The sequence below is a fragment of the Lacerta agilis genome, chromosome 15 (genome assembly GCF_009819535.1).
Source record: "Lacerta agilis isolate rLacAgi1 chromosome 15, rLacAgi1.pri, whole genome shotgun sequence".
In the NCBI taxonomy this organism is placed as follows: Eukaryota; Metazoa; Chordata; class Lepidosauria; order Squamata; family Lacertidae; genus Lacerta; species Lacerta agilis.
In genome coordinates this window covers 894442-907968 of record NC_046326.1, presented here as the reverse complement: position 1 = coordinate 907968, position 13527 = coordinate 894442, and the positions used below count along the sequence as shown (strand labels likewise).

General features: G+C 46.2%; 1 protein-coding gene across 4 annotated transcripts in view; it reads right to left on the bottom strand.

Annotated features, from left to right (window-relative positions):
• FGFR1 (fibroblast growth factor receptor 1) overlaps window positions 1–13527 on the bottom strand; it is a 76049-nt gene that overhangs the window by 28624 nt on the left and 33898 nt on the right. For 2 of the 4 annotated variants that reach the window (XM_033171885.1, XM_033171887.1), the window contains exons 5-7: window positions 10175–10298; window positions 3191–3381; window positions 1235–1385 (exon numbers count right to left, since the gene is read on the bottom strand). In XM_033171885.1, the coding sequence (XP_033027776.1) occupies window positions 1235–1385; window positions 3191–3381; window positions 10175–10298 (466 nt within the window). Of the gene's footprint in view, window positions 1–3; window positions 149–1234; window positions 1386–3190; window positions 3382–10174; window positions 10299–13527 lie in introns of all 4 variants that reach the window. The other 2 variants (XM_033171888.1, XM_033171886.1) reach the window with 1 other exon arrangement.

Below are 13527 nucleotides of genomic sequence, written 5' to 3'. Positions count from 1 at the left end.
TACCTTCCAGAACCGTCAACCATGCAGAGTGGTGGGAGATCCCAATAGAATTACCCGCCAAACATGTATACTGCCCAGCATCCTCAAAGGAGACATTCCTTAAGTGAAGGACTTCCATTTCTTTGTCTGTTGTGTTAACACCAGCCGTCTAGAAAGGGGAAAAAATGGAAGCAAAGGGGGAGAGAGAGAAAAAAAAGGAAAATAGGGCGAGCAAACGTAAGACCCCTTTAGGAACCAAGGTGCAGGAGGAGGAAGAGGGAAGGGATAACATGCCCCCCAAGACCTCCTAAGGAACACAGACACCATTGCAGACATATTGCAACAAAGAGCCTTAGGACAACCTCTGATCCAGGCTGACCTAAAGAGGCAATGTTAAAACAACAACCCTTCACCAAACTGAATTTCCCTGCCCATCTGACATGCTGGTGATGGGCCACATGGAAAAACTAACCTTAGGTGGGGGGAAGAACCAGCTTAGTTTCATGGGATGGGAACAGGAATAATGGTGGAAGGGAGATGGGAAGACAAGACAAGACAAGACAAGACAAGAAAAGAAAAGAAAAGGGAGAAGTGACATAGCATTAGGGGAAGAGAGAGGCCATGCTCCTGTAAACAGAGTCACGCAAAAGAAATTGCCTTTTTTATTTTTCCAGGGAGAGCAAGGGTACGCCAAGAACCCAAAATCAGATATACAAAAAACTCAGCTTTCCAGATTTTAATTGGTAGGTCAATTAATTGGTGACAGCCAGTTTAAAATTGGCATGGCTGTACAATTAAATGGTATGGACATGCATTTTTATGCGGCTTTGATTTTGCTGTCTCAAAAGGACACCTATATTTAGATTTTTACGATACTAAAATCAATGTAATTAACCGGTTACCTATCAGACGATTAAAGCATTTCTCTGGCAGCCTTAGCAAGAAAAATACAGGGAAGCCAATGCAATAAAGTTTAGCTTGATGTTTCAGCAAAAGGATCTGGGGGATGTTTTCTTATATTGGCTGAATTAATACAGATAGAAGGTTAAGAAAGGTCAAAGAAGGGAATGATCTGTTAAAATGAGGAATGGGGAAGGGCGTGAAACTAAACTGACCAGCCCCTTCTGAGGATTTTTCCATGGCTTACTGCACCAGAAACAGAGAAGAAACAGGATAGCCACAAGAGTTTGGTTTTCCCACCATGAAGGACTGGCCATCCAAGCAAGAGCCCCAAAGTGGCGTTCTCCCCGTTTACCTTCAGCCATGGGTCTGGTGACGGTCAGCCACGCAGACTGGTTAGCCTCACCAATATAATTGGAAACCTTACAAACATACTCCCCACTCTCAGCCTCTGTCACATTATACAGGGTCAGCACCTCCGCATCGGAGCTATTAATTCCCGAGCTCTAGAACAAGACCAACAACACAGGAGTCACTCAATGGCCAACGGACGGGCACCGTCACTCCAAGATCAACAACAGCAATCACGTGAGCATCTCCATGTGTCCACAAGCCAGAGGTGGGGGGAACTCAAAACTCTCTGCCCATCCCACCCCCTCTTGCTGCAAGGATATCTCCTTGGGGCACAAACTGCACCCCTCTCACATCTGAAGGAGCAACAGTACTTAATGGCTGTATGGCAGGGCCAAGTTCAACAGATGCTAAACCTGGAGAACTTGCTGACTGCTTTACAGTTCAAAAAACCCTCCAAACCAAGCCTTTTTACTTATTAATTTTTAGCATATATAAAAAACCAGTATACCATTTATGTCATAGAATCAGACATGTTTTAGATACATCATAAAAAGTAAAGAAACATGAAAGCCACAATATTCTTTTGTTGGGCATACTAATTAGAATTAGTTTAAATGAGGTTTTATTCATGCATAAAAATCTTTGTCTTAACACCCACATTTTGGCCCTGTTTGCTGGGATGAATTGGTCCAACAGCAATGCACTAACCCCCATTTTTCTACCCAATTCTCCTCTTTAAGGTGCTTAGCATTCCTTCAATAACTTACTGTAAAGTGTTTAAAAGCCACAGATGTCTCTTGGTGACCAGGTTTTTGTATCATGACCAGGTTGGATTCTGCTCACTGTCAGAAGCCCAAGTCATGGGATTTGAGCTTTTGCACAGCTATAAATAGCAGAGCAAGCACAAGGCAAATGTGAGTTGTGGCAACATACTGTGGGATGCTCTCCCCAGGGAGGTTCGCCTGGTGCCTTCATTGTACACCTTCAGGTGCCAGGCAAAAACACTCCTCTTTAACCAGGCCTTTGGCTGACTGACATTCAATGCCCTTTTAAAATGTGTTGGGGGGTGTTATTGGGTTGTCCTTGTTTTTATTGTGATTTTATCCTGTGAACTGCCCTGAGACCTGGCGGTATAGGGCAGTATGCAATTTTAAAAAAATCCTCGCTGAAGGATATTAATTAAATTCTGAACACATCCTCCACAGCACCAGCAGAACCACACCTGCTCCGGATATATTTGGAGAAGTTACTGGTGTGCCACCAGTTCTTCCCTAGCCTTATGGCAACTGCATGTAACAGTAGACAGCGCCACATAGGACTCACATTCTCCTCCCTATTGGGGACTGGAAGACTTCAGGAAGGACTTTTGCTCCCACTTTTAGTTAATGCCAGCTTCTTGTTCCATCTGAAGCAGGGATAGTGTTTTAACTCTATTATAGCTTCATAACCCAAAGTTTGGGAAGTTGTATTGTTTTAAAACCATTGAGAGTTAAACCACAAATCCTGGTTCAGACGAAATAACAAACTGGAGTTCACTACAAGCAGAAGCTTTCAAGTTTTTCTTCCTGGCCACATGGGTGCAGAAGAGGGAAATGCAGGAAGGAGGCTAGGCCTCTCCACTTGTCTGAATGGGGTCAGCTGGTGCTGTTCTGTGCTGTGGTATCCCAGCTGTACTACTTTGGTTGGGAATGGCCAAATTCAGTATCCTCCCACAGCTATTTTTCTTTTGCATGCTTTGCTGCAGAAATCTCACAATGGGGAACTTGGACCCAGACTGAGCTGGTTTGACTTAGTCTGGCTGATCAACCAATTGGAAATAGATTATCCTGCAGCATCAATTTAAAACGGTCTTGTCCCTTCTTGCAGCCACCTGTGTCTCCCTCCCAAGGCTGTGGAAACAAGCCCCATGTCAACAAAAATGTCACCCATCACTTGAGACAGTGGGTTTTTCTTTTACCTTCAAGACCTGCACGTAAGGCAAGTTATTTGGTCCGATCTTGCTCCCATTGACCTCAATGTGCTTCAACCACTGGATGTGGGGCTGAGGGTCACTGTAGACTTTGCAAACAAATTCAACGTTGCTACCCAGGGAGACGGTCTTGTTAGCTGGGAGCCCAGCTTGTAAGATAGGCCGGTGAGGTGACCTCTCTGGAAAAGACACAGAAAAGAATGGTTTCAGGCAAACTGGAAAAGGAGATGAAGACCCACTTGCCTATTTATTTAAAACATTTATATACTGTCTTCCAACCAGACAGTTTCCAGGCAGTTTTTTAAAAAAGTAAAGCAACAATAGCATCATCTCAAGCACCTCTCCTGATTCAGATGGAGTGGACTGGACAAATGTCACTCCAATGACCACAAGACACTCAGGAGCTGGAGTAGCCTTGCTGAATGATAATATCTATGTGGTTGGAGGGTTTGATGGAACAGCACATCTCTCCTCTGTGGAGGCGTATAACATTCGCACAGACTCGTGGACAACTGTGACCAGCATGGCAACCCCCTGAGGGACGGCTTTATGCCATAGCAGGGTACGATGGGAACCTGCTTCTGAGCAGTATCGAGTGCTATGACCCTGTCATTGACAGCTGGGAAGTGGTGGCATCATTAATGCTGGTGTGTGTGTGCTGCTTGAGAAGTGACCTTAGGAGGAAGGCCTTGTGAGAGCACTTCGGTGGAACAAAGAGACTATGGGAGAAAGTACTGGCTCACTTGCAGCCTGGGAGTCATTTTGGACTCACAGCTGTCCATGGAAGCGCAGGTTAATTCTGTATCCAGGGCAGCTGTCTACCAGCTCCACCTGGTACGCAGGCTGAGACCCTACCTGCCCGCGGACTGTCTCACCAAAGTGGTGCATGCTCTGGTTATCTCCCGCTTGGACTACTGCAATGCGCTCTATGTGGGGCTGCCTTTGAAGGTGACCCGGAAACTGCAATTAATCCAAAATGCGGCAGCTAGACTGGTGACTGGGAGTGGCCGCCGAGACCACATAACACCGGTCCTGAGAGATCTGCATTGGCTCCCAGTACGTTTCCGAGCACAATTCAAAGTGTTGGTGCTGACCTTTAAAGCCCTAAACGGCCTCGGTCCTGTATACCTGAAGGAGCGTCTCCACCCCCATCATTCAGCCCGGACACTGAGATCCAGCGCCGAGGGCCTTCTGTCTGTTCCCTCACTGCGAGAAGCAAAACTACAGGGAACCAGGCAGAGGGCCTTCTCGGTAGTGGCGCCCGCCCTGTGGAACGCCCTCCCATCACAGGTCAGGGAAATAAACAACTACCTGACATTCAGAAAAAACCTGAAGGCAGCCCTTTTTAGGGAAGTTTTTAATGTTTGATATTGTTGTATTTGGTTTCTGTTGGAAGCCGCCCAGAGTGGCTGGGGAAATCCAGCCAGATGGGCGGGGTACAAATAATAAATATTATTATTATTATTATGCTCTTGTAGCTGTGGATGCAGTGACCACTGCTATCTGGCCTGCACTGCAGCCTTCAGGCTCATTTTCAAAACTACTGATTTCATTTAAAAAACAATCCACACACAAGGCACTTTGAACTGAAAACAGAGAAATCACATGTTCATGTAATGATAACCCTGTGAAAGTGAGTTGCCTAGAGCAGTAAAGATGTCTATGCCTCTGGCCTGCTGCATTTCTAGAGCATCGGCACACACAAGGAAGTTTGAGCATGGCACCAACAATTTGTGCCTGAATGTTTCCATGTACCAAATATGCTGCGGTGCAGACGTACTGTTAGTGAGCATTGTGTGGGCACATGGTATTTGTTTTTGGAAGCTTTTTATGTTCTGCACTGACTTGCCCATGGTGATGGGGAGAAGAGCCAGAAACACGCACTGATGCGTGCAACTGATAAAGACTCTGTGTTGGTGTAAGCAATCTGGCCTTCCACCATAACGGAAAAGGGGGCAGTGGAGACTACAGTATTATCTGCTGGGAAGAAAGGCAAGCAGACAGGAAGAAAATACTGAATTTCATGTTTTTACCAATTTTACCTGAAAAGAAGGTGTGTATTCTAGTACCTGTGAACAAGAACCTGTTTATTTCTGCCATCTAAGCTAAGTTTCTTTTAGTGTTAGTGGAGCAGTGAAGTAGCAAATCTTGACATATTGGAGGGAAAGAATGTATATTGTGCTCTGGCAAGGGTGCATTTCAAATGTCCCTCCAATCTCCACAAATCACTGAACATCTCTTCTCAGCCCCACACTGGTCTTAAGCCTGATACCCTGTGCAGGCCTAGACAACATAGCTTGTCTTACACTAGTTTTTATTTTCTTGTGCTTCTGCTTTAGCACCAAAGTTGGAGCATGATACAGTTATATTTCATTAAGAGCACACTAATGTTTACACTGCATTGTCGTTTTACCTGCTGTCATTTCTCTCCAGACCCAATTACAACAACAAGGGTTTTAAAAAGTCCTCTTTCACATGAACTGGAACATTTGCTCCAGGCATCTCTTTCGTGGTATACTGTATTATTCTCCTTGCCTGGTGTGTTATGCAGCTTGTACTAGATAGGTGAATTCATACCACATTGCTGAAATGGACACCTGAGCCTGTGGATAATGCACCTCCAATTCCTCATGGATGTGCCCTAAACTTTCAGCATGATCCTGAAGCGCTTTCCCTCTCTCTCTCTCTCTCTCTCCCCCCCCCCCCCCGCCATGACCCACTGAGACTCTTCCTGTGTCACACAGCTCTACTGGAAGCCAACGGGTGAATGTATTTATTTGCTGGGTGATACTGACTCCTTGCTTTGGGGATATTATAGCATGAGATAATGATGCATTTTCGAACAACACTGAGTTTATAAGTTCCGTCCTATCACATCAGTGTTTGTGATTAATTTCTTACGTGAGGCAGCCTGTGCCTTGCTCCCTTGTCACGCTGGGGTGCTCCCTTCCCATGAAGGGGGCATAGCTTCCATTCACATTGGGGCTGGAGAAACAGGGACTGCTCTATAAAAAGTGTTCGGCCCTGCCTGGTTCAAGAAAGCTGTGAAGCAATCAAGTGAGCATGAACAGCTAGTCAGGTGCAGATCAGAAGTTGGACACAAACTTCCCAGAAACAAAGAGAATTAAGCTGGCAGGCCTGGAACTGAAAGTGACCCCCCCTCCGGTCTGTGGACCTCGCATCTTCACTTGTGATGTGACAAAGCAGGGATTAATAAGTTATTTCCCCCTCTACGTTGCAAGAGGTTGGATACAAGATTTTCTTCATCATCATCCTAGCCAGTCACTTATTAAAAATACAAAGGGACTGCTTCCTCCTCTAATCCCTGTAGCTAAAGAGTGGGCTCTCCTGTATCCTAAAACCATTTTCTACTTCCTGAAGTAAACACCACAAGACCAGCCCTCTCTCTGCCAAAGGATTTAAGGAGCACCTTTTCTGCAGTGCTTTATAGGGTTTCCCGACCCAGAAAGGAAACAGGCCTTGCCATGCCCTCACCCCACAGCCCTGGAGAGAGGATCGGAGCCAGAGTTGGCCTCTTCTGCACTTAAGAGGCCTGCGCCAAAGGGGCAAGATCACACCTTTTCCCTTTAACCGTCTTATTCAATCCATTTTCCAAAATGCAAAGAACGAAACAAAAACCTTCATGTATTGAGCATAACATTAACTGTACGCAGGAAACAAACATCAAGTAAAACATTAACAATTAAAAACAGACGGACAAGCTAAAAATACTGTAAATGAAATCACATAATTAGAAGATCAATCTTGCAGCCAACTTGCCACACAAACTGTTACGTTTCAGAAGATCTATGCATAAACAATACATTGTGAGATGGTACTTACAGAGCAATGATTTGTTTGGCATAAATATAATTACTAATATATGCAAGCTCATTATTCTTTTATTTAATATTTATTTTGTTACATTCTTTAAATATGCTGTACTTGTTTGCTAATTTTTGGTGGCCTATTGCCGTCTAGGTCTTCTTTCCTTGTATTGAGAATTCCAATAATAATAATAATATTAATAATAGTTTTTTTTTTTAAAAAAAGATATGGGCAATGTAGTTAAACCATTGGGGAGTATTTTGCTGTTCAGCCTGGGAAAAGAAGGGAGATCAAATATTGGAGAAAGGGTTGCTGCTGCTTTAGATCACAACCTTATGTCCCCTGCTAAGAAGATTAGGAAGAACTTTAAAAGTCCCTTGGTTTCACATTCTTAAAGCACTAACATAGTTGAGAGCCCCAAGCTCAGACTCAATAATCATATTATACAGAAACTGAGCCTGCTTATCCACTTTTAGGAACAGTTTTGACAATACTACTTCCTTGTCTTTGTGTGTCTTATCAGAACTTACATTGTCTTATCTGGTCTTATGTTTTTAACTGTGTGTGTTTTGTTTTTTGTACAGTACATGCAATCTCATAAAAACTTTTGTCCCCCTGATGGTGTGCATGGGGCTGCGGGTGGGTGTCGCAATTCCATGTACCAATTCCATGTGGGCTCAGCTGACCCAGCCAGGTTACAGCTTGGAAAGGGCACTTCAGAAGGTTCTGAGCAGTTCTTAACACGATTTGACCCAGAAAAAATCCAGGTCAGATGCAGGCAAATAAAAGAATGAATAAGCGACACACTGCTCCCCACAGCTTGCCAAATGCTCTGGGGATTTCCATTGTTTCTTTGGAGGCTGTGGTACAATACCCTAAAAAGGCAGCTCTGACACTTGGAATTGAGTTGGGGTGTAGAGAAGCAAGGAGGCCGCGATGGGGGGATTCGTAAGCAGCAAACCACCATGCGGCAGAGGAGGGGGTTGTTAAACCAACAATCTCTGTGGGGCAGTTAAGGGTGAGAAATACAGGTGAAACTCGAAAAATCAGAATATCGTGGAAAAGTCCATTTATGTAAGCAATTGTTTACATTAGCTACTGGAGTTTAATATATGAGACAGACTCATGACATGCAAAACGAGATATGCCAAGCCGTTGCTTGTTATAATTGTGATGATTACGGCGTACAGCTGATGAAAACCCCAAAGTTGAAATTGTTAATTTGGGGTTCTCATCAGCTGTATGCCATAATTATATATTAGTTTCACCTTTTAAGTTGAATTAGTGAAAGAAATGAACCTTTCCACGATATTCTCATTTTTCGAGTTTCACATGTAAATAGAAGTTCCCAGGTTCAGTTCCCAACATCTCCAGGTTGGGGCTGGGAGAGAATCCTGCCTGAAAGCCTGGAGAGCTGCTTCCGCCCAGTGAGATGGACGTCTGCCTGTGAAAGCATGGTAAGCCATCCCTGCTCATTCTGCTGAGCGCAGTCCTGGGTGTCTGCCCCAGAGCCCAATCCTAAAGACACCCCCGCAGGAACATCTTGACTGTCCATGCAGCTTACCCCTGGATGGCCCAGCTGCAAGCCATCATTTTTTTGTGAGCAGCCCAGAGAATTTAGGTTATATGACTATAAAGATATAGCAAGCAAGCAAGCAAGCAAACGAAACAAGCTCGTTTCTGGTTCAAGGGCCAGAGTCCTCTGTGTCCCTTCCTGTAGTCACACATCCCAGGCCACCTCTTCTGGCAAATGGGCCCCCAATTGCACTTGAGAGCACCACGAAACAACGTCCGTCAAAGGCAGCAAAGGAGAAGTGGGCAGGTGAAGTTCTTGTCACGAAACTGGGGTTTGGGTTTGGGGGTGGCTAGCTATTCATTAAAGGTCAAAGGTCAGACAAACCTAATGAGGGCATAGCTGATTAACAAAGGACCTGCCAGTGTGGTGAGTGAGCATTCACAACCCCCTTTGTTCCCCCTTGCAGACTATTCCCTTCAGTTTGCTCAGTGTAATCAAATTAAATTGCATTTTTAATGGTTCATTTAGTGGCATTTAGAGCAACTCCACAAGTGGAACGGCAGAGATCAGCCTGCCTGGGTTGGGAATTAAGGCTAATAAGGAGATTAATTGGGGAGGGTGGCAAGGAGGAGAGAGAGTTTCCGTCTGGCCTCTAAAATTATCATAAGTGAAAAATAAAATACAGCTTCATGCTTGGGCTGCACAGCCAGCTGCTTGAGCCCACTCAGTGCACACCTCAGGACAGCCAGTCTGAACAAAGAGACAATTCAGAGCCAAGAAACAAAATTCACCCAACCACTGTCTCCTATCCCCCTCCTGACACTGAGCCACATACATCCGGCTACTTGCAGAGAATTCCTGCCTACACAATCTTTGCGTGTACCAAGGAGCAAAGGAAGTGGAAGCAACTCAACTCTGCCCCCTGGAGGGAAAGCAGTACACCGAGAGACTGGAGAACACAACACCCCCCCCCACCCCAATGATATTTCTCTCCACCCCACCATTCCAACTCTCCATGCTGTAAAAAAAACAAAAGCACCGGAACATCCGGGTAACCTGATATGTATTAAAAATAACATCTGTAGCCACATAATTTGTAACATAGCATAGGCAAAGAAGTGATGAGGCACCAGAAATAAAGCAGGCACCCCGTCTGTGCTTGGATGACTATATTCCACTCCTGATTTTCTACCGCAAACCAAAAGCCAACCTTGATTAGAAAAAATACCCTGAACACGTCCAGTTTCACATTTTAAACTCATGTAACTCATCATGGTTTTGCTCGCTTCCTGCCTTGGGCCAGTCACCAACTCTTAACCAAAACTACTTCATATGGCTTATGCGAAGCTCCAGAGGGAGGAGAGATAAAATGGCTGCAAGAAGGACTTTGTGCTTGCATTCCAGGCACCAAATGTTGCTTCCTTGTGATGCCTCTTTGTAAAGAGACATGTTTCCTGCCCCAAAATTTGTCTCCATTGAAGCTCAGACCAATGTGGCATCATTACTGTGTTACTGCACTCTGACTTCTGAACAGATAAATCTCTCTAGGGAAGCAATTTATAACTAACTCCTCGGATTCCCCACTCCTTCCATCCTCCCATTTCCCTTCTTTGTCCAGCTCTCCTTACCAACAACGTCAAGCTGGTAGGTATGGTTTAGGGTTCCGTACTTGTTCTCCACAATGCAGGTGTAGTTGCCTTTATCTGATGGCACAACCGAGTCCATGATGATGCTCCAGGTGGCATGACGGACCTGTGGGGAAACAGACACAGGCTGATCAGGAAGGTTACCTGCTGATTGATGGCTGAGGCAAAGGGAGCAATGGCACTGTCCCCTTGGGCTTTTCATCTCAGGAGCCAGGCCAAAGGTCTTGCCTGCTCCTGTGCTGCATGTTCTAGGCTGCACGTAATTGCTGTTCAAGGTCATGTTTTCCCCCTTTTGCTATACTGAGAGTAATTGCTGCCAGCTGCTGGGCTGACAACAGAGCCGGCTACATCTGGAAACTGGGATGATGGACGAGTGGGACGAGTTTCACTGGCCAGCACAAGAAACGGTCTTGAAATTCCTCCAGCTGTTCTCCCACACAAAGGAGATTTCACTGTGCCCAAGTCTAGCCAGGGTAGTGTATATCAGGGGTGGCCAACTCTTAAGAGACTGCAATCTACCCCTGTTTTTTTGGGGTTCAGCTCAAAGTTGTAGAGCTTTTTTAGGGAGGAGAAAATCCCCATGGGGGGGGGTTAAAGGCAAGGGACAAAGGGGTAAAGTCACTCACAAAAAGATCACTATGGATCAAAACAGCAGCACAGAGAAAGCTCCGTCTTCCCTTGCAGAGATCATACAACAATGAAGGGTGGGGTGAGGGGGCGACTGGCAATTGCGCCTTGGTTGTTGAACACTTTGGAAGTTGAACGGTCTTCCAGAACGGATTACGTTCAACAGCTGAGGTTCCGCTGTATTACAAGTTGTCTTTTAGGTACTTCCCCCCAAAGCACTGCATGGAAGTCATAGGTTTTCATGCTTTCTGTAACTTCAGAACTCCACCACTTCAGACAGAGTCTGAACCTGGAGGTTCCATACAGCAAACCTGGCTAAATATCCAGTGATGGACACCTGTCTTTCTCCAGGTCTTTGGGCAGCCTACCTCTGTATCTGCTGTGGGAGCAGAGACAAATCACAGAAAAGGACATCTGGCCTCAATGTGGGAAGCACAATACTGACCCTGCCTCCCTGCCCCCTGCCTAATGCCTCTTCCTTGTGTCTCTGTGTAAATGTATAGCCTTTGCTCCACCCACTTTTGCCTCTGGCCCCACCTACCACTGGCCCTCAGAAAGCTGCCCAGATGGGAATGCGGCCCTTGGGATGAAAAAGGTCCCCAGTCCAAGGTTTCAACTCGAAACGCTTCTGGCCAGTCTTTGGCAACTGGTCCTCCATGCTGGAATGTGCTAGGAGTATGAAGCCAGAGTCATGGCCAGGTAGCCAACGCCTCTGCATCACAGCAAAGAGAACAAAGGCAAAGCTGCAACGTGGGCAGGCAGATTAAAACTAAGGAAGCTGCAGCAATGACTATTTCTGGGGGGAAGTGCCCGGGAGCTGTTGCTTGATCAGGTTCAGCCCAGGGACCATCTGATTCATTAAAGCCACTACTGATTCCTCAGGCACAGCTCTTTGACCAGACGTGAAGATTAAAAAAAGGGGGGGGGAGTAGAACAGGACGGTTCTTGTCTGCGTCAGTGGCTGCTGCTAAAGGAGTTTTATTTGTAGCCGAGGGTCCCTGGCTGCACCAACAGTGGGAGGTGCAGAGTCCACGCTCTGCTTGTGAGTCACTCCAGATGGAAACAAGTTGTTCTAACTGGAGGCAGCAGCGCCCAGCAGCAAGCACCAGAATGACTTCTGCATTGTCGCACTTTCAGCCAAACGCCTCCGCCTGGCTTTGGAGATGATGAGACCACATCTAGCTGGAGGCAGGTCCTGCTTGCAAGACATGTTGAGAATACTTTCCCAGCTGCAACAGGCACGTAATTTGGGAACATAATCTGTGATGTGGCATAAGAAGCTCCAAGAAGGGGGGGGGGGGGAGACCATCAACCAATTTCAAAGCTTTTTGTCTTGATCAATCACCTGCTTTTCAGTCAGTCAGCTAATTGTTGTTGTTGGCTTCCACGTGTCTTGGGAGACGATGCAAGACTGCGCCTTCAGAAGTCAAGTCGAACTGTTAGAGTGTTACAGCACCTGCTGTGGCTGTAGAGAAGGCTTTGCACCATGATGTCATAACATCCCACACCTGTGGTGGTGGTGGGTTGGCACCTCCCTCACTGGGGGCTGCTTAAGAAAGGGCCCTGGGGGAGCATGCATCTCCCTGAGGACACTCCCGCTTTGTATTTTATATAATGCCAATATACCGTCATCACTACTAGTATGCTAATATCCCGTTATTTCCTGCAAGGATCTCAAGGAGACATATACGGTTTCCCCTTTCTCCATTTGATCCTCACAAGAACCCTGTTGAGACACAGTGAATGGCCCAGGGACACCCAGTGAGCTTTCTGATTTGAACCCTGGTCTCCCAAGCCCAACACTCTAACCCAGGGGTAGCCAACATCATTCCCTCCAATGCTATGGGACTACAGCTCCCATCATCCATGACCATTGGGTCATGCCAGGTGGGGCTAGTGGGAGAAGGGAGTCAGATCATATCCGTAGGCAACTGGCTGCATTTGGGAGCCCCCCCCCCCCACAAAGCCTGCCATCCCGTAGCCCTAGGAACTGCAGCGCCTCCTCTCGCTTTAGAGAACAGTTAGTGCCATTGTAACACCGTCTGCCATTTCCCACTAAATTAAGGTAAATGAAGGCTGCTGGTGCACTGGAACTTGTGTGGAGGGCAGCCAGGATGGTTGCATGTCTGGAGATTGTGCCTTGTGGGAAGCAGCTGGGGGAAGGATAGGAGGAGGCTTGGGGGACGTGTGGTGACCATCTTCAAAGGTCTCAAGAGCTGTCCCATAGAAGATGGAGCAAGCTTGTTTTCTCCCGCTCCAGAGGCTAGGACCCAAACCAATGGTTTCAAGTTGCAAGAAAGGAGATTCAGACTCAACATCAGGAAGAACTTTTCTGACAGCATGAGCTGTTCAACAGTGGAATGAACTCTCTCTCAGAAGGTTGTGGACTCTCTGTCAGAAGCCCAGGCTGCCATCTTGATAACACAGCACGCAAGTCATAATTAGCTTGAAGATTTATTGCAGTACAATTAGTCTTGGATGTCTAACTGAGCGTCTGCGCCTTATGAGTCAGTTGTCCCTTCTGAGGAGTGCTTCCGGTTCTGCAGAATATCCTGAACCTATGACCCTTATGTTTCTGGGTTTGTTTCCTGTCTAATACCTTTCCCATACGTCTACTCTTTGGGCTCAGGGGATTTATTGCCACCTCTTCCGCTGAGGAAATGCTACGTCCTTTCTGACTCTCCATTTGTCTGTGAGTGTCTAGCGGA